The sequence below is a fragment of the Crassostrea angulata genome, chromosome 6 (assembly GCF_025612915.1).
Source record: "Crassostrea angulata isolate pt1a10 chromosome 6, ASM2561291v2, whole genome shotgun sequence".
Classification (NCBI taxonomy): Eukaryota; Metazoa; Mollusca; class Bivalvia; order Ostreida; family Ostreidae; genus Magallana; species Magallana angulata.
In genome coordinates this window covers 56,297,944-56,320,013 of record NC_069116.1, presented here as the reverse complement: position 1 = coordinate 56,320,013, position 22,070 = coordinate 56,297,944, and the positions used below count along the sequence as shown (strand labels likewise).

At 34.2% G+C, this 22,070-nt stretch overlaps 2 protein-coding genes across 4 annotated transcripts in view; one reads left to right on the top strand and one right to left on the bottom strand.

Annotated features, from left to right (window-relative positions):
* Window positions 1-13,641, top strand: part of LOC128187031 (ranBP-type and C3HC4-type zinc finger-containing protein 1-like) — a 26,070-nt gene extending 12,429 nt beyond the window's left edge. Inside the window, exons 9-14 of one of the 3 annotated variants that reach the window (XR_008244023.1) lie at window positions 1,524-1,705; window positions 2,121-2,232; window positions 4,459-4,737; window positions 5,035-5,178; window positions 5,681-7,447; window positions 7,625-13,641. Coding sequence is in view for 1 of the 3 variants with exons in the window: in XM_052857099.1 (XP_052713059.1) it covers window positions 1,524-1,705; window positions 2,121-2,232; window positions 4,459-4,737; window positions 5,035-5,178; window positions 5,681-5,761 (798 nt within the window). In the remaining 2 variants the exon portion in view is untranslated. Of the gene's footprint in view, window positions 1-1,523; window positions 1,706-2,120; window positions 2,233-4,458; window positions 4,738-5,034; window positions 5,179-5,680 lie in introns of all 3 variants that reach the window. The other 2 variants (XR_008244022.1, XM_052857099.1) reach the window with 2 other exon arrangements.
* Window positions 13,289-22,070, bottom strand: LOC128187045 (ras-like GTP-binding protein rhoA). The gene is given in 3 exon segments (XM_052857120.1): window positions 13,289-14,483; window positions 14,485-14,601; window positions 21,474-22,070. Coding segments are annotated over 3 exon segments (990 nt in total). The 5' UTR covers window positions 22,014-22,070; the 3' UTR covers window positions 13,289-14,150.

The following is a 22,070-nucleotide window of genomic DNA, read 5'->3' as shown; positions in this document are numbered from 1 at the left end:
AGAATTTACATCCTCAAGAATTATGAAATGTAATTTTAACTAGTGTTTATTACACAAAATAGCAAATTCATATCCTAAAGAACCTTTAAAAAAATGACAATCTACCAAAATTGCCCCTACAAACAGAAATTTAACAAGTTTTTTGACGCGCAAACTTTTGTTTGCCTCAAAAGTAACTATAGGTTGACTTCTGTGTTCCCCCAAAACGATTATCCAAAGGCTGCTAAGTACACCTTAACTGGCTACATGTAGACTCTTAATACCTCTGTATACCAGTAATGTAGCATAGATAGACCTCTTTTTTCTCTAAAATGGCAACAAGTAGACTTTGATATACCCCCAACATGGCTAAAGGTAGACTTTTGGATACTATAAACCAACTTTTATTCGCATGCGAGAAGCAATGACGAGGTTTGTGAGAGCCTCATCATCACAAATATTTCTTGCGGCTGACCAGTCCTTGGTGTATGATTGTCATAACAAATGGTATGTGGATATGATTTGGTCCCAAAAGTAAGTCGCTGCAAACCAGATTATCTCAGGTTAATGGCAAAATAAAGTCATGGCGAAGAAAAGTTGGTTTACAGTAACCAAAAATTTACTATAGGTAGACCGGTATACCTCCAAAATGGCTATAGGTAGACTATGAACATCTCCAAAGTGGCTATAGGTAGACTTTGAACATCTCCAAAGTGGCTATAGGTAGACTTTTGTATATTTCCATGGAGGCAGACTTTTGAATACCTCCATGGTGACTATAGGTAGACATTTTGAAAATCTTCAAAGTGGCTCTATGTAGGCTTTTGTGTTCTCCAGAAAGTGGCAACAGGTAGATCTCTGTATACCTGTACCTCCCAAACGGTTACTAGTAAACTTCTGTATACCTCCAATGGTAATAAGTAGACTTTTGTTTATCTCAAGGTAGACCTGTTTATCCCCAAAGTTGCTACAGGTAGACATGTCTACCTCAGGTATATATGCTTCAAGATGGTTACAATTTTATTAGCAGTAGCGTGTCATTTTCTCTTGAAAATAATGTGAGGGTTATACATAAAGGTTTTAAAGCAACGAGGATATTGTGTGGGATAGGTCAATAATAAAATTTCACATAGATAATCAATATTAGTAAACATTAAGATATGCTAATACATCTATACTTTATAAATAGGTATTTGATGGATATTTGTATGTCAATCCAAATGCATTCTTGCCTCATTGAGATACTGTGGAATCATTTAATTTCTTGGGGATCAATTTTCATGAATTTTTGGTTTTTTTACTTATTCGTGGGGATGTAATTTTAATGGATGTGTCGGTTTTTAGTTTCAGTAAAAAAGATAACTCTTTCTAAATTTGTTTTTGTTGAGGATGTAAATTTGTGGGGGAGGGATACCCATGAATACCACGAAAATTGAGAAACCACGAAATCTAATGATTCCACAGTATTCGAATAGTTGTATTCTAAGTCGACACTTGGCCACTGTTGGTTGACACTCTGTTTAATTAAGTAAACTCTGACACAGCTGGAGCGGGAGAGAGAGGAGCAGGCAATGAGGGCGAGACAGGAGAACTTTGAGATCCTCCGGAGGGCCGAGGACACCAGTCTGATCGCCAACACCCACATCTTCAAGTGCCCCATCTGCTTAGACGACATTTCCCCAGGGAACGGGGTGATTCTGAGGGAGTGTCTACACTCATTCTGCAAGTAATAATGAGTTTCACTCTCTGTGCTTTTTTTCTTGTTTCTTTATACTTTTCACTATTAGATTGTATTCCCATAAAGGGGCATGCTCACAATTTTGATAAAAAATTATTTGTCCGATTTTAAAGTTTACAGTGCCTCAGTAAGGCATTTTTAATTGGCAACTAAAATTTGAGTATCATCCATTGAGTTATAAGCGAGTTACAGAGCTTACAATTCTTTGCTATGTAAACAAAAGCAGCAAACGTATCTTCAAGTCTAACTTAATGCTTGGCATGCATACATGTATATCAATGTTCAATCTTCATTCTACTTTTATTCATGTATTTTAACAAGATATCAAATATTTATTTTGAAGTTGAACATCAAATGTCTAATTTTTTAATGGCTTGATGGTTTAATGTGTGCATTGTTTCAGAGACTGTTTACAAGGAGCTGTGGTTCATAACGAGGAGGCAGAACTAAGATGTCCGTACCAAGACAATGACTACGCCTGCAACGCTTCACTGCAGGACAGAGAAATCAAAGCGGTATGTAGTCAGTGACAGAGAGAAATCAAAGCGGTATGTAGTCAGTGACAGAGAGCCTTCACACTTGGAGCCAATATATTACATATACATACATATAGTTCTTTCTGGAAAGGACCAATTTTTAGGTCACCCCAGGTGACCTATTGCAATTGGGGTTCGTCCGTCGTCGTGCGTTAACAATTTTACATTTTTAACTTCTTCTTGAAAACTACCACGCCAATCGTTACCATTTTTGGTGTGAGGCATTTCTATGGTAAGAAGAATCTAAATTGTGAAATTCATGGCTCTACCACCCCTGGGGTGCCACGGGTGGGCCAAATGTGCAAAAAAAAGCCAAATTTTCAAAAATCTTCTTCTCTACTCCCACGCATGTGAGGGAAAAACTGGTTGCATGGTTATGATGTCCATGAAGCCCTCTACCTAAATTGTGAAATTCATGACCCCTTGGTCAGGGGTTCAGGCTCTAGGGTGGGGCCAATATGGCCAAATAGTAAAAGTGTATTAAATCTTAGAAAATCTTCTTCTCTTCTATCATATATATTTTGTTAAAAACTAAATGCATGATAATGATGTCCATGAAGCCCTCAACCTTAATTGTGAAATTCATGACCCCTTGGTCAGGGGTTCAGGCTCTAAGGTGGGGCCAATATGGCCAAATAGTAAAAGTGTATTAAATCTTAGAAAATCTTCTTCTCTTCTATCATATATATTTTGTTAAAAACTAAATGCATGATAATGATGTCCATGAAGCCCTCAACCTTAATTGTGAAATTCATGACCCCTTGGTCAGGGGTTCAGGCCCTAGGGTAGGGCCAATATGGCAAAATAGTAAAAATGTATTAAATCTTAGAAAATCTTCTTCTCTACTTCCATATATATTTGTTAAAAACTAAATGCATGGTTATGATGTCCATGAAGCCCTCTACCTTAATTGTGAAATTCATGACCCCTCGGTCAGGGGTTCAGGCTCTAGGGTAGGGCCAATATGGCCAAATAGTAAAAATGTATTAAATCTTAGAAAACCTCTTCTCTACTCCAATATATATTTGTTAAAAACTAACTGCATGGTTATGATGTCCATGAGGGCCTCTACCATGACCCCTTTGTTAGGTGTTCAGGCTCTAGGGTAGGGCCAATATGGCCATATAGTAAAAATGTTTTAAATCATAAAAAATCTTCCTCTCTATCACACATGTGGGCAAAAAACTGAATACATGGTTATGATATCCACAATCTCCTTTACCTAAATTGTGAAATTCATGGCCCCTGGGTCAGGGGTTCAGGACATTGGGGGGGGGGGCAATATAGTGTTAATGCATATAATGTTTAAAAATCTTCTTCTCTATTCTCACACATCTGTATAAAAAAAACTGACTAATAATTATGTTTACCAGGAAGTCCTCTACTGAAATTTTAATTTTCATATCCCCTCAAGGATGGGTTTTGACCTTAGGGCAGGGCCAAAATGGATGTATAGATGTTAATGCCTATAACGTCAAAAAATTATCTTCTTTACTCCCACACACCTGAAAGGAAAACTGAATTCATGATTTTGTAGACCAGATCTTTTAGTTTTTCACCAAAATTATAGGTTTCACAGTTCTTTTTGAAATGTGGTCATCATTACAAATTTATAATTTTTCCAATCCAGTATGAAACCTAATTAATTAGATGCAGATATGAGACTCCATGACAAGTTTGTGTATGGGATATATGCTACGCAGGTGACCGTTAAGGCCAATTGGCCTCTTGTTCTTAAAATATTTGTACTTGATAAAGTTCTGTAAATCTAATACATTTCAACAAGGATTATACTGCCATAAGATTATTGTTGAACTGCAGAGATATATAGCTCTGTCCAAAATGTCACAAATGTCACCCATTTTTGAGATTTTAAAGATGGTGGGGGACACCTTGAGATATTCAAAATACAGACACTATTTCAAATTTTCAAAATTGTGTACTACATGTATTTGACTATAAAAAGCATTTTAAAAAAAATTTGAAAGGTAAAAATGTTAATGCCTCAGTGTTTTCAAGCTGAGGACTTGCAGATCAGTAGCTGATGCACTATCCATTAAATTAAAACATAAAGATAGTGAAATGTACAAGATTATAGTTAATTTCAGTGTTTTTGATTTGAAAGAAAGAGTGTCAAAATATGGAGGCTCCTACACCTCTCATTCTTTATTTTTACACCATATATTTTTAACTCGACCTTAACAGCTGGTGGAGGTCAGCGTTTACGAGAAACATCTCCAGCGCAGTCTGGTGACAGCAGAGAGCCAGGAACGGAACAGCTTCCACTGCAAGACCAATGACTGCCCGGGCTGGTGTATCTACGAGGACCTAGTCAACTTCTTCTCGTGTCCAGTCTGTAAGAAGGAGAACTGTCTGACCTGTAAGGCCATTCACGAGGGCATGAACTGCAAGGAGTACCAGGAGGACCTCCGCATCAGGTCCTCCAACGACAAAGCTGCTAAGCAGACCAATAAAATGCTGAAGGTGAGATTTACAACATAACACAGGGTATTCTATATGTGTGTGGCTGCCATTGTTCTGCAATCTCTATGGTTTAAATGCTCTGATGTGCATTTATATCTGATCCCACAAATGATTGAGATCATTTTCATATTAATACTATGCCAGTATCAGATCCTGATGACACATATTTCAAAATCAGTAGACCTTCTTTAATTATTCCTTGCAATCTAGTTCTTGCAAAAATAATATTTTTCTGAAGTAAAGTACATGTCCCTTGTTGATATTCTGTTCTTTTATCCTTACATTATACCATTTTAGGAATTGCTAAAGAAAGGTGATGCTATGAAGTGTCCCAAGTGTGAAGTGGTTGTTCAGAAGAAGGATGGATGTGATTGGATTAAGTGTTCCATATGTAAAACAGAGATTTGCTGGGTCACAAAGGGGCCACGTTGGGGACCTTTGGTAAGAATCCTACACCATACAATGAATGTCTTACTTGTATAATAGATGGAATCTGTCTGTTGATTCTATAGGCAACACTACTTTCCTATATTTTCAGGAAAAAATAACCAAAATTCATTTGATAGAATCTTTATCACATTATTCATCTTAGAATGATGCTCCTATAATTGATAAAATGCATCACTTTGATTGCAATCAAAATTTCTGTAGACGATGAGTAGCAAAATTCAGACAGCATCATGACAGATGGAATGTTTTCTTTATTTTTGATCTCCTTCTTAAAAATAACTATTCTGATATAAAAAAGGGTTATATTCATAAAACACAACACTTATTAAGTTTGATAGCTGTCTACAGGTATTTGTTTGGATAATGTATAAATATTAGGTCTAATATTGTTTGAGGTGAGCAATAGTTACAATAGTTGACTTCTAGCACTCTCTTAATGGTAATAAAAAAGAAACTTGTTTAGGTCAAATTATTGAATATGGTGATATTACAGGGAGTCGGGGATATCAGTGGAGGATGTCGATGTAGAGTAGAAGGAAAGCCGTGCCATGAAAACTGCAACAACTGTCACTAGGCAACCAGTGTTGTCACAAACATAGCAGTCATCACTAAACAACTAGTATATGTAATACCATGATCAGGCAACCAGTTACTGTCACTAGGCAACTAGTGATGTCATCACTTGGCAACTGTTTACTGTTACTAGGCAACCAGTGATGTCACAAACATAACAACTGTCACTAGGCAACCATCAGCAGGCATCCAGTGACAGAGAAACAGTTGTTTCTAGTCAACCAGTGATGATAAGGAAGTAAAGGCAATTTGGTGATCGTTGTTGTCTAAAACTGGTCCGAGACAATCAAGCAATAGTGCATTCACTGATGTCTGCAAAACATGGAGAAAAAGTTCTCTGTAAACAAATTGTGATTTCATTCCCAAACATTTGTAATGTTGTTTGTAACTCAGTGCAGTTGTGAGGTTCTTGGCAATCACTGGTCCTTGCAATTCCAGCATATTGCTTGCAGTAATTGATATGCATTACAGAAGTTCTCGCTATAAATTTTTGTGCTATAAAGATTTTTGTTTACAAGTGTATATTTTGCTACAATGGTCGTATGAGGTTGTGTATACTAAGGAATTGTGCAATAGATATAATTAAGGGATGCTGGGTAATTATAATCTTGTACTGTTTTTCCAGGGACTGATCTTTTAAATCTCTTGTTTCTACTCTTTTAAATGATATTGAATACTGTTAAATCTTGTGTTTGCATTTTAAAAGACAAAAATATGTGGGATATTTAAAACTCTATTTAGCAATATTACAACTTATTAATAAAACATAAACTAAGGATTTCACCATATCAAATATACATACCTATTTTATTTTTTCCATGGAAATTTTATTTTAAATTGATAAAATTTTACAAGTTGGCAGCATATTAATTGTTTGATTGTGTATTTAAAAGCACTTCATTGTTTCAAAAGACTCTCTGATATAAAATGGCAATAACACAGCAGGGATTTTGATGATTTTTGTTTGCACAGAGTCTTCCTATAAACTTATCTAAATATTGTGACTTGTCTACCATATATTTTGTCATAGCGGCATTTTTTTTGGTAGAGTAGTACATGTAGTAAGAACACTGTTGCCGAAATAATAGAAATAACTTTGAGCAAGCAAATCGCTATATTTTACGACGTGACCTAGATTTCGATACGCGTGTTCGACTTGACTTTGTATTTCATTTCATTAAATTCATTAATGAGAATACATCACCGGTATTTGTAAGTTGTATTATCAACAGATTTCATTTCTGACCACAAAGTTTTCCCCAACAAGTGGAAATAAAGTCACGTGATTTGTAAACTAGTCTTGTCCGATCTGCTTAATTCCTTTATATGCATATCATTTTTTGTACCAAAGTCTGCCCATTCTATTCATTTTAAGCTCACTGAGACGAAGTCATGGGGAGCTTATGCTATACCCCTGGGGTTGGCGTCCAGACCTGGTTAAAGTTTTTGTTGCAGGTCCTGTATCTAAGTTATTACTTGTCATATCTTCACCCAACTTGCAATGATGATGCATTTCAGATGCTGGAGGAGGTTAAGGTTTTTAGAGCTGGTTAAAGTGTTTGTTGCAGGTGCCCTCTGATGATTATATCTTAGTTACTACTGGTCCTAACTTCATCACACTTGCATGGATGGTGAGTCTTATGATACTGATGCACCAGACAGTTTGAATGCTGAATCTGAGCCATAGGTTTCGGATGCTGGAGGAGGTTATGGTTTTTAGAGCTGGTTAAAGTTTTTGTTGCAGGTGACCTCTGATGATTATATCTTAGTTACTACTGGTCCTAACTTCACCAAACTTGCATGGATGATGCGTCTTATGATACTGATGCACCTGACAGGCTTGAATGTTTAATCTTAGCCATAGGTTTCGGATGCTGTATGAGGTTTAGTTTTTTGGAACAGGTCACATGTTTTATAGATAATAGCATGCATAGTTGATTTAACTATATTATAAATGAAACACAAAGGTAGCTTCAGATGCACAGCCTGTTCTCCATTACCAAGGATGTTAAAAAAATCTCCTACCTCACTTAAACCTGCTTGGTAGATAGATGTGTTTATTGTAAAATGATATAACATGATTCCTATGATAAAGTATTGTATAATATGATACACTATTGTTTAATATGATACAATATAATATCATATATTATATTGTAAAAAGATATGATACAATATGATATTGTATCAATATTATTTTATATGTAATGATATGATTTTGTATCATGCTATTCTTATGTATAGTATTGTATATTATGATACAATATTGTATAATATGATATTGTATAATTTATTTATTATATTATCACATGATACTGTTATATATGATATTGCAATATATTTAAGAAATAAACAACGTTATTTAGTGAACATGGCGTTATGAATAGTAATTGCTCTGTTGGCATATTCCATGATGCGCGCTAGCGCATCATGGAAAATATGCCAGCAGAGCAGTTGCTATTCATAACGCCATGTTCACTAAATAATCGTTGTTTATTACTTATATTTGCATTTTACCACTTGACAATACCCTGTATTAGCCTAGACCTTGACATTTAGCTATTGCATCACAAATAAGCATTTAGACAGTAGTGTATCTTTTTAATTAACATAGATTTGTTAACAGAATCAATGATATGTTATAACAGTAATTCCTTTAAAATGTTATTACAAGACATGTTTTAATATTTTAAAAATACATCAATTTAATGGAGTTGGAGAAAAACACATGATGTATTGTATAGTGGTTTAAAAATAATAACATCGTTTAAAAGTATATGACGTCACACCTTAATGACGTCATAATATACAGACAGAACAATTACAATTATAGAAATATAATTGCAGTTCCTCTGTATGGACTTACAGTGGGAAAGAACAATGCATATGCAAATATTTAAGAAATAAACAACGTTATTTAGTGAACATGGCGTTATGAATAGCAATTGCTCTGTTGGCATATTCCATGATGCGCGCTAGCGCATCATGGAAAATATGCCAGCAGAGCAGTTGCTATTCATAACGCCATGTTCACTAATTAATCGTTGTTTATAACTTATATTTGCATTTTACCACTTGCAAATACCCTGTATTAGCCTAGACCTTGACATTTAGCTATTACATCAAAAGTAAACATTCAGACTGTAATGTATCTTTTTAATTCACATAGATTTGTTAACAGAATCAATGATATGTTATAACAGTAATTCCTTTAAAACGTTATCAAAAACATGTTTTAATATTACATGTTAATACGTCAATTTTAATGGAGTTGGAGAAAAACACATGATTTATTCGTATTGTGGTTTAAATCTATAACGTCATGGAAAAGTATATATGAAACGTTACACCTTTATGACGTCATAGTATACTGACAGAGCAATTGGGATTATAGAGAAATAATTGCAGCTCCTCCGAATGGGCTTACAGTGGGAAAGAACAATGGAAATGCAAATATATATTATTGTATCATATGATACAATGTGTATAATATAATATTGTATTATTATAATATAATATTTTACTATATCACATGATATTGTATCATTTGATATGATACAATGTTGAATCAAATTATATAGTATCATATGATACAATATCATATTATGTATCAAATATGATACAGTATCATGCAATACAATATCATATTATATTATTCAATATAATATCGTATGTTACAATATAATGATGTGTTATGTGATGTGACATTGTTACATATAATACTATATCATATTATTATATTGTATTATGTGATAAAATACAATTATTTATAACACAATACAATGTCATATCATATGTTACAATATCATATATCATCATTGTTTATTACAGTATTTCATTGTATTGTATGATATATATTGTAAGTATGATAGGATGCAATATCATATTTTATATTATTATAATGATAAACATTGTTTCTTATAATACTGTATGAAATGAACGTATGATTATCAAACAATTTTTTAACAGCTGATATACGATATTGTGTCAAAACAGTATCTAATAATATCCAAGATCATGAAGTATGATTTTCATATAAAATGATAAAGGTGGTCTCATACAGGTGATGCCCCATACAGGCGATGCCTCGTCTCGGTGAGCTTTGTAATCTGTGATTACCTATGTTTATTCATTGGAAGGACAGGGTCAAAAGCCGGACGAAATTCACTGTTACAGGGTTTACAAAGTCATTGATAATGTGTCAATCAATGTGTCATATTTATTTACTCTTGTTTCAAAATTATCAAAAACATGATGGATTTTCTAAAATTCATTGTATCAAAAGGGGCCGTTTTCATATGTAAAGAAACTCTGGATTGCGACCCTGTCCTTGCAATGAATAAAAATGAATAAAATGGGTGGACCCTAGTACAACAGAGGACACATATATGAAGGAATTACGCAGATCGGACAAGATTCGTTTATATATACGATGGCATTGTTTCTCGCCAAAATCTCACCAGTTAAGAGAAAACTTAGAAATTATAGATAACATTCGTTGAAAAATACAACTCGCAAATGATGCAATAGTTAATAGCATATAAATAAGGAATAAGAAATCATTCTTTGAGTATTATGAGGTGATAATTTCAGTCGGGGCGTGATCAAATCCAATAAAGCCCGAAAGGCTTTATGATAGATGTGATCATGCCCTGACCGAAATTATAACCGAAGAATGATTCCGTATTACTTAAATTTAAATAATTTTAAGCCACTGTACGATTAAATATATAAATATAAATAAGCAAACCCCGCTGGCGCTTCATATATATGTCATTTAAGGTTATAGGTTATATAGTATAAAATCGATTGTGTTATCACAGGCAAAGTCACTGGAAAATGTAAAGCGAACACGCTTACCAAAATAGATGTCACGTGACATAGAACCATTTTAACAGGAGCTTGGACTTTGGGTAGTTGTGTCAAACAGCATTGTGACGTAGGCCTGTCTATTTTATTGTAGGCCACTCAATCATGGCTCTTTGAAATCAACAAGATTTGTCTGGCTTTTGAGCTAAGGCTAACTTGTTTTGACGCAAGAAATAGATAGTTACATCCTACTGAAAGTCCAAGGACTTGTTAAAATGGTTCTATTTAGTAGTATAAAAGGAAAATCGAGCTCACACAACGTAAACAACATTAGTTCATGATGAGGAAGGTCAACTGGACTTTGCATTTTTTAAAAGTTAATTTTTTTACTTTCACATCTAGATAGATAATATAGATAGGTATCGACAAAACACGTTGTCCAGCTGAAAGAGAAAAATGTACCCTAAGGTATCTCACTCCTCATGTTTTGATTTCATTGCGCAGATGATCATTATATTTAAAATGAATATGATTTCATTTATTTAATCATCACAGATAGATTATTATTTCATAATTACACAACCTTCATAAAGAAAATCCATTTGAATTCAAGAAACAAACAAGTTTTTGGGGGAACTATTTTTTCGTGCGGAAGGTTTTTAAGACGAAAATGACAGAAACAAGCAATTTTATGTATTTTCAATATACTTTTCTTTTTATTATACTTTATTCATTATTCACATTTTTAACATTTGATAGGTTTGTAACATATTTTATAGGTTCTGTGTGACATGTACAAAATCAAATCTTGAGAATGTGATTGCCGTTTAGCATAAAATCATGCAAATATATAGAACATGTCTGAATTTTTTTAAGCCAAATTTTGCGAGAATTTTATCTTTGAACCCCTATATCTAAAACTTGACATCACTGACCCCCATGTTATATTAGGTCAAAATGATACTGAATACATATCTAGGCAAACTGGATTAATCTTATAAAATTCTTGATATTCAAAAAGTTTTTATTTCAAATCAAATTGTAACTATTATAGAAATTGTCTATTTTAAGTGCAAAAAGGTCACACAATAAATTATGCAGCTTCGTACAAATTTTTTTCGTAATCCCTCTATTCAGTGTGACCATTGTGCATAATTAAAAACAATATTTATTGAAATAGGTTTGCTTAATCAAAAATACTGACAACAAATCCTAATCAGGATGAAATTGCATTTTAGGTGCAAAAAGGTCAAATTAAATAGGCCATAACTCAGAGGGATGGATACTGACCCCCCATTATCTTTGTATTTTTTAAGTATGTTTTGTCTACAGATTTCAATGATATACTTCTCAAGAAAATCTTGATACAACAACATTGAGGAGTGGGATACCTTAAGTGTGTTGTACAAGTATATCTTTCATGATATTGTTTTATCTCTGATTAGAAAGGGATTTTGTAAGGGTACATTATTATATTTACATTCTACTGTGTTTTTCCATTAAATTCTGTGATCTTCAAATGCCTCTAAATGCAACAAGTAGTCAAAGGTCAAATTGACGAGTTTAATTATGACGTCACAAACGTTGAACGCTGTAAACTGCAACATCACAAGCGAAAATCAAAGTGCACGCTCGTGGCTGTTACTGTGGCTCTTCCATTAATATTAACTTACCCTTAGGATAAGATCGGAATTTTAAGGTATAATTCACATTTGCAGACAAGGCAAGAAGTTAAATAATGTAAATATAAGCATTAAATCATGATTTTTTGAAGTATACACTCTCATAACTGCCGCGGTGTGTGCATACAAATTTTCATAACGCGCTAACGCGCGTTACTCAATTTGTATGCACACACCGCGGCAGTTATGAGAGTGTATACTTCAAAAAATCATGATTCAATGCTATAATAAATCAAAGATTAAGGTAAGGTTTGCGGTTACAGGGAGATAACTCACACATTTTCATTGTGACGTATCACCAACTACCCTTTATTTCAGTTATGACGTCAAAATTTATATGACGTCATAATTGATTTCAGTTTTTTTTTAATTTCGCGGGCTTTTTTTAGTATCAATGAAAAAATAAGAGGACACAAGCATTTTATCAATTTCCACGAAAACGAAATCGGCATCATATGGTTTTGAATAGTGTTTTAGAAACATCAGATTACACATATTCTAAGATACGTTTTTCCTGAAATCGGTGGACTTGGAAAGGTTTCAAATAAGATGTTTTCGTTTACATAATAGTAGTCCAAAATTAAGATTGTTGTTGCATTTTATTCTATTTTTAGATAGTTCATCAGAAATTAATAAAAGTGAATCATGATATTAATAGTGATATTATTTTCGAACATTTTAAGCATAAATAACCCCCATAATAGTCACATATAAAATGTACATATTTTCACGAAATTGTTTACATTTCATCAAAATGAAAATTGGAAATCATGAACTTTGACCTTTTGTAGTTATAAAACGGGACGGGCAAAATTCATATGAATTTCATGAGAAAAAAGACTTTAGTATAGTGAACGAAATGGTATGTAACTTTGGTACAACCTCTAAAAAATGCAAGCCGCAAACCTTACCTTAAGTACGTGATTGATGGAACAAAAATTTAGAAATTTAATTTTGTGTCAATTTACTCCGGGTCGTATTTCACATCATCCTTTACTGTTAAATTGTATTTGATTTTTAATTTCTTTTGTTATATGTACTGGCCGTATGCCATCTTTTTTATATGATTGAAGCCTATTGAAAATTCTCTGGGGTTTGTTTTTTTTTTTTTTGGCTAAATTGCAATAAGGATACATTTTATACCATCTTTTAGTTACTGTAATTAGGTCACTGGAAGTGACAGCTTCAATTTAGTTATTATCAAATCAGTCAAGGTTTCAATTAACATATATGTCATCGTCCCTTCCTGGGTAGATAATGTTTATGATGTATTTAACAAAAATGGAGAAAAAATGTGAGCCATTTATCTTCATCTTTGCTATCATTGTTGTCTTTATAAATATTTGTTAATTTTATGTGATTTGTAATTAAAAATTTTAAACAGTGACAACCTGTCTTAAATTGTTATGATAATCAACTTAATTTATAGTAACCCTGTTAATTGTTGCCAAAGTTTGCTTTAAATGAATTTTAAAGAATAGGTTGTCAGATAAACTTTCTGGCCATGGGCCTTTTTTAATTATGTGTAATAAATAAACATCTGAATATCCATAAAACCTAAGAACAAACAATCACAGTAGTTCAAAAATCGAATATTGCACACATTTTGTAAAGTTGCATGAATATTAGAATAGATAAGAAATAATGTATCTTTTGATATTGGCTTGGAGTCTGTTCTGTTTCAGTCAGCTACTGTCTTCATCCTTCCTATTCATACGCGGGTGTAAAATAATTTTTGGGCACCGACCAAACCATTGAGTCCTGGCGACCACCATCTCATTGAATTGTCACTGAATATAAAATTCACATTTCTTACTGATTTTTTCGCATTAAAATGCTATTTTAATGTTTATTTCTTTTTTTTTTAAAATAGACAAAAATATGCACATCAACATGAAATCACAAAAGTTTACACTTTCGCAGCTTCCGTTTTTTCCGGACCTGTAGCGCCGCCCAGGTGGCTGTCTCGAACACCTTACGGACACCGTCCTGAGTTTTGGCGGAACACTCCACGAAGGAGACGGCGCGGATCTGCTCCGCCACCGTCTGTCCCTCTTGGGTTTTCACTGGCTCTTCCTTCTTGAGCTCCAATTCCTTGAGCACTTCAGGATCAGTGCGTGTGTCTTTTTTATTGCCTACTAGAACGATGGGGACACTGGGGCAGAAATGTTTGACCTCGGGGGTCCACTTTTCCCTGATGTTGACCAGGCTGTCGGGATTGTCTATTGACCGAGTATCACATTAAAAAGACGTCAGTGTCGGAGTAGCCGAGGGGACATAGTCTCTCGTAGTCCTCCTGACCCGCTGTGCCTGTGTCCCACAGATACAGTTTCACCAGTTTATTATCCACCTCAATATCTGTTACTTGATTATAATGAAATAACGTTAACGCAGGTACTTCGGGAAATTTGCTGCTGCTAAACACCAATAAAAGGCCATCTTCGCTAGCCACATCTTCGCTAGCCAAAGGTTTTCGGTCCACTTTGCTCCCCAAAAACCCTTGGCGGATTTCATTACGTAAACTCGGTGACAAGCTCCGTTTTATGATTGGCTGCAGCTGCGAGTAGCTGACCCAATCGCAGTGCTTGTAAATATAAACTTTAAAAGAAAACACATGTGTGATCTTTGGTAAAACATTCGGTGCTTTTAACAAGTTGAGGCACAAGTTCTCGAGTACAGTGCCTCCCCATGGGGAGCAAAGTGGACCGAAAACCCTTGGCTAGCGAAGATGCATTAAACATGACCAAGAGAAGTTTATAAATCACATGTTGTTAATCATTTTAGTATAGGTAATTGCATTTTCACAATTAGAAAAAATTCAACAGGAATATTGCAAATCAGATACTGTATTGCCTTCAGTTAGGGTAGAGAAGAAAAATAAACCAAACACCCCCCCCCCCCAACCACAAAGTAAACATGTATTTACTGACAGCCTAGTAAACATTTTCGGAATCTCAGAATTCGGACCTCAAACAAAAGAATGCTTTCCTGTAACATATGCATGCGTGTAAGGTGTGGGTCACAGCGATATAATGATATAGGTTAGTCCTCCATTTTTTTTAAAATTAAACAGTAACAGGGTAGATAGAGGAGATAGTTTATAGATGAATAAAAAGAAAATCGAAAGAAAAGTTCAATTGTCTCTCAGTTGTCATCTTTAATTGATTTTTTTTCGAAGGAGGTCGGGCGCTTAGAAATAATATTTGTTACTAAATACATTAAGGTAAATGTCGAATTATTTGTAGTGCAGGGTGATTGCTTAGAAAATGCACAACATTTTTAATTGTTAATAGTAATATATGCCAGGATGCTTTGGATGGGAATGGGCAGATACTTTTAACCAACTTTATTCATAAGAGTTCTTTTTCTTTTTAATGGAAAATATGCATTACATTTTAGTACAAGTTTTATTTTAAAGAGAGCGGCAGCAAATTTTCATGATGTGATTTAATTGTGTAAGGACAAAGTCTTCCTAATTATCTTATCTAAATGCTGTGGCTTGACTACCCTATAGTTTACATATACATGTACGTAGGTTTGATTTTTTTATTACTTCTTTTTGGGGGGATATTAATTTTGCCAATTTTAAGCGGTATGGGAGTAGCTCGATGGGTTAGTCTTTGCTTAATGCTTATTATATATCAGTCTACAACACATCGCTCTGTAATATTGTGCCTCAAAAAAAACATTACGCCTAAAATTTGGGCAAGATTTTGAGCAGGAAAATCTCAAAAAATTTCATCCACTATAATTTATTATTCATATGTAATTACTGACAATATTTCAGGGCTTCTTGGATATCTTTGCTTCCATAAAAGAATGAATTTTCTAAGAGAAATGAAACATAAGTCATAAAATGCTTAAAAATACTATGTATGTACAATAGCAAAGCCTCTATGTACATTATTTAATCGTTCTTTAAGAAACTACATTTCCAAGCTCTTGGAAAATATCCAATGTTTTACCTTTATATAAGAAAGGCGACTCATCACAAATGTCGAATTATAGACCTGTTTCCTTATTAAGTTGTGTTTCTAAGATAATGGAACAAATTATTTTTAGACTTGTATACAACTTTTTTCATGATAATAATCTTTTTTATTTTAAAGTATCTAGCTGGATTTTTACCGGGTCGCTCAACTGTTTATCAGCTAATAGAAACGTACGACCATATTTTAAGAGCAATTGATCAAGGTCAATCTTGTTGTATGATTTTTTGCGACTTGTCAAAAGCATTGACCGCGTTTGGCATAAAGGTTTATTGTTTAAACTCCATACCCATGGTATTACTGGAAATCTGTTCAAATGGTTTAATAGTTACCTTGTAAATAGAAAGAAAAGGGCTATGTATCGAGAAGTGCTGTCGTCTATTAATGCTGGAGTGCCTCAAGGCTCTGTCCTTGGTCCATTGCTATTTCTTATTTATGTAAACGATATAGCAGATAACATGTTAACATTTTGGAGACTTTTTGCAGATGACAATAGCCTTCAACATGCTGCAATCAATGTACACGATATGGAATCTTATCTTAATCGGGATCTTTTAACTTTAGAGGTTTGGTCTGAGAAATGGCTTTTAAATTTTAATCCTTCAAAAACTAAGGCTGTTTATTTTAGTAATAAACCCAACACAGTAACCCCTACGTTAAAATTTCAAGGATGCGATTTGGAATTCGTACCCACCCATAAACACTTAGGTGTTATATTTTCTGAGGACGTTTCCTGGTCATCTTATATAAATTCTATTATAGCAAATGCTCAAAAGAAATTGGGATTAATGAAAAAACTTAAATTTAAACTCAATAGAAAATCACTGTCACTATTATATACTTCATTTATAAGGCCTCAGTTAGAATATGCATCTGATGTATGGGGCGGATGTTCTATTAATGATTCTGACAAATTAGAAAAAATACAATTGATTGCAGCAAGAATTGTTACAGGTTTACCTATTTTTGCATCTTGGGAATCTCTTTACTTTGAAACAGGGTGGGAAACGCTTAATAGTAGAAGGAAAATATCCAGGCTAAAAACAATGTATAAAATTGACCGAAACCTTTTACCCAGTTATGTAATGGATATTTTTCCAAATAAGCGTGATAATGTATCTAACTATTCTACCAGAAATGCACATAATTACTTTATACCAAAATGTCGTTTGGAATTGTATAAATCTTCGTTTGTTCCTACTGTTGTTGATGAATGGAATGCGGATGTCCGTGGAAGCGACTCTGTTCGCATTTTTAAGGAAAAAATACATGTTTCTGTCAAAAATGAAGATGTACTTACATGTAGAACTAGACCTAATTTTTTTTTACATATGGGGATAGATTTTTGAATATCATTCATACCAAACTTCGTCACAATTGTGCACTATAAATAATGATTTGTTTCGATGTAATATTATCAACAGTCCACTCTGTTCGTGTGGTAAGATAGAAGATACGTACCATTATTTTTTCATATGTAATAAATATAAAGATGCTAGAAATGTTCTATTTAATGACGTTTTTCAAATTGTAAATCTTAACATTGTCAATACTCATGTTTTACTTTGGGGTGACAGTTTAATAAGTGACAATGAAAACAAGCATTTATTTACATTAGTTTATAATTTTATCAAAAATACTGAAAGATTTAACTGATCTTATAACTACCAGTACACCGTTGTTTTTTATATACATGTCAATTGCATATATGTATACGTCCATTCTATCCACTGACCTTTATTGGGAGTTGATTTTAATCAACTCTCCTATGCAATTACTCAGACAAACCGAAAGTGAAACAGTGTTTGGACCTTAGCACAAATCATTACTGCTGACAAGACTTAGTTCTTGAAAATAATTGATGAATTCGATGTAATGTGTGCTAAAGCATTGTTTTTCAAGGAAACTTATTTATAAATACCTTGAAAATAGTAAAAATTTAAATGTTACGAACAATTTTAATATATTTTGTAGTCGTATGTATTCCTACGCCAAAGTTCAATATAGTCTCGTTCAACTCGACGTTCGGCTGTCTCCGTAAATCCTTGTCGGAGATTTACGGTGTCAGCCGAGCGTTTGATTGAACGAGACTAGAGTTCAATATTGCTTGGATCCATACAATTTTTTGAGAAATATTTCTATCACTGATACATAGTTTGATTGAATTAATTTTATCTTTAAATATTATTTAACATTATTCATATGGGGGTTTCTCGACATTCTTGTCGAAAAAGTCCAAAAATTCATTTTATAAAAATGTGCGTAATTCAAACTAGAAACTACATGTACTTGTCATGCAAAATAACATATCATTGATTTTAAAATAAATAAACATCGAAAAAATCAACTCCCGTCAGTTCTTCAGTACTTTGATTTATGTTGTGTACACAAATATTGTAGTATATCTTTGTTTTGGGAGAGGGCGGTCTAAGTTATGGAACTTGTGCCCAATCCCAATTGTATTTTTGTACAATAAAAATATGTTCAAATCAAATCAAGAGAAATGAAAATGAATAGTTGTTTTTTATGTCTCACTATGAAATATTCCTTGACTGGTAAAATTAGAGAAAAATGTTATATTCAGCAGTGAAACATTTATCTCAATTACACATAGAGGTGCAAATAAAACTGTGTTTGATTAAACATCTCTTATACATTGAATAAATAAAACTTTATGGTCATATTGTTAACCGCAGTGACAAAAATATAAATTGTCAGTTTTGTTGAATGATGATTGTTTTCTTTGTCGCTGATCTTCTAACTTCAGTTTTAAATGATTTTGGTCTAATGAAAATTCTGTGTTGATTACTTTCATTTGCATTATTTATTGCAATTCCAATTCGTCCACCTACTATAGTCATACCACTGTTATGTCGTTCAACTTAACTTCTTATTGAATCAGTTTATGTTTCAACATATAACATGTCCTCATCCCTTCCTATATAGATAATGTTTATGATGCATTTAATAAGAAGGACAAATACTGGAACCATTCCACTTCACCTTTGCTTATCGGAGAGCTCTTACTGATCAGTGGCCAACTCGCTAAACTGTTGGTAGTGTCCTTTTTGATATATTTCATTTTATCAAATAAAATATACAACATGACTACTTTAGTCATGTTGTATATTTTATTTGATAAAATGAAATATATCAAAAAGGACAGTAGGAATACCGGTCTGCGAGACTGGATCGGAAACTGATGATGGAAAAGGGGCCATAACAAACTCTATTTTAATTGATTTAATTTATGTTCAGTGTTTAATCAGTAAAAAAAACACACAGGGTCCTTCAAAATATAATAATGTAAATCGGTGCAGATAATCAGAAATAATTGGTTTTTAACGTAATGTCAATATTTTTTGGAGCCATTTATTCTTATGTCATAGCGAATTGCAGGCAAAGGATGGATTGATTGCTACCTTCCTCTCCTGGCGAATACCGTACACGTATACATGTATTATACAGGGGTAAACGATTTGTAGCCAAGTGGAAAATGCCAAAAATGTTTGTCAACAGAATAGAATTGTCTCAACACTTGATTGACACTCGACTGTACAGTTGATAACACATGCATAATAAATAAACATCGGAATTGGAAACAAATTGTTAGAAATCTTTTTAATAGCAATAAAACCCAACAACAAAATTTACCGGTACAAGAAAATGTTAAACTTAATACGAGTAGTGTAAAAATCACATATTTAAAGTTGCATCAGCTATTAGAATGGAGAAATAATGTATCAACTATATTAACTTGGAATCATTCATAGAGATTCTGTTCTGTTTCAGTCAGTTACAGTCTTCATCTAGCCAATTCATACGCGGGTGTAAGATAATTTTTGGGCACCAGACCAAATTTTCCATTGAGTTCTGCCACCCACCAACTCTTGTCATCAAACTCCCGACTAATAATGTACAGCTTATCTCCCTTGTTAAAGCCCAGCTCGTTGCTTCTGTCGGCCTTGCAGTCCCATTTCCCCAGGAACATGTTCTCGTAGTCCTCATCAGGAGGTATTTGAGGCTCAGAACTCGCTTCTGGCTTGCTCTCTTTTGGCACCTCTGGGGCTGGAATGTTTGGGAGGGGCTTTGGGATGGAGGGTGGGGAGTAGGGGGAACCGATGGGAGCGGTTTGCGGCATCCTGGGATTTCAGGCAGGAATCTACCGGGCTATATCATTCCTCCTGAATGTCGTCATCAGGGTTGGCTGTATCATCATATATCTCATCACAGATGGGTTCTGTCGGTATGCTGGGGGTGGGGCAACAAAAGTATGGTAATCTATCGATAAAAACTAGTAACACCTGTCCTGAAGTCTGCAAGTATCATCAAATCACAGATTATTGCGGCCTCATTGTTTATCGATCTTTCTCTTATTGGACATAGCTTATGCATAATTAATAGAACGTAACTTTTAAATAGTCATATTAAGTACAGTATTCCATAGTTTTTATCTGTATTAAAATGAAAGAATATCCCAATGTCAAAAATCTTACCCAGGAATGAAAGCCGATATTTCCAACGTTTTCGTGGAGTTGCAAGGCCAATAAAAGTTTACAAGACCCAGTTATATTTAACGAATTCATTAGCTATCGAATTTATACGAGTACAAATTGGGTTGGGACAGTTTTAAAACGCTTTATAACTCGCGAAGCAGTTTATAAAAAATCGTAAACTGTTCAAATCCGAATTATATGACGTAATTTATTTGCAAATAAATAAAAAGTCAGAAAAACTATTTCATTTTTTTTTCAGTTTATTTCCAAACAAACATATCATTCACTTTCATTGACACAATAATTTACTTTATTTGTCATACAAATAAAACATCACCTAAACATAATATATTTGATATATCATTGCACCATTACTATACAACTGAATGAACACATGTATATTCAACATCATTGGTAACATGATCATCCATCAAAGGGAAAACCTCTAATTATAACAACCTCAATTTATAGAAGTCATAACAGTAATATCGCTGAAATTTAGCATGCAATAACTTAGATATGTATGTAAACAAAAATATCGCATTATGCAGTAAATTTATCCGAGGACCTTCAGACTAAGCACACACACGCACATGCAGACGCACGCGCGCGCGCATATCCGTCTTTCCTCTATCACAGACGTAATGTTTAAAAAAAAAAGAAATGTGGAAAAAACTGTGCACATCAACATGAAATCACAAAAGTTTACACTTTCGCAGGTTCCGTTTTTTCCGGACCTGTACCGCCGCCCGGGTGGCTGTCTCGAACACCTTACGGACACCGTCCTGAGTTTTGGCGGAACACTCCACGAAGGAGAAGGCGCGGATCTGCTCCGCCACCGTCTGTCCCTCCTGGGTATTCACCGGCTCTTCCTTCTTGAGCTCCAATTCCTTGATCACTTCAGGATCAGTGCGTGTGTCTTTTTTATTGCCCACTAGAACGATGGGGACACTGGGGCAGAAATGTCTGACCTCGGGGGTCCACTTTTCCCTGATGTTGACCAGGCTGTCGGGACTGTCTATGGAGTAGCACATTAAGATGACGTCAGTGTCGGGGTAGGAGAGTGGGCGTAGTCTGTCGTAGTCCTCCTGACCCGCCGTGTCCCACAGAGCCAGTTCCACCTGTTTATTATCCACCTCAATATCTGCTACGTACGTATCAAATACCGTAGGTATGTAGATTTCGGGAAAATCGCCGCGGCTAAACACCATTAAAAGGCATGTTTTACCGGTGGACCCATCACCCACGATAACTAACTTCCTCCGCACTTTCGCCATTTCAACTTCTTTAAACTTGGTCTACACAATATGACATCTAAGAGTTTGTTTATGTAA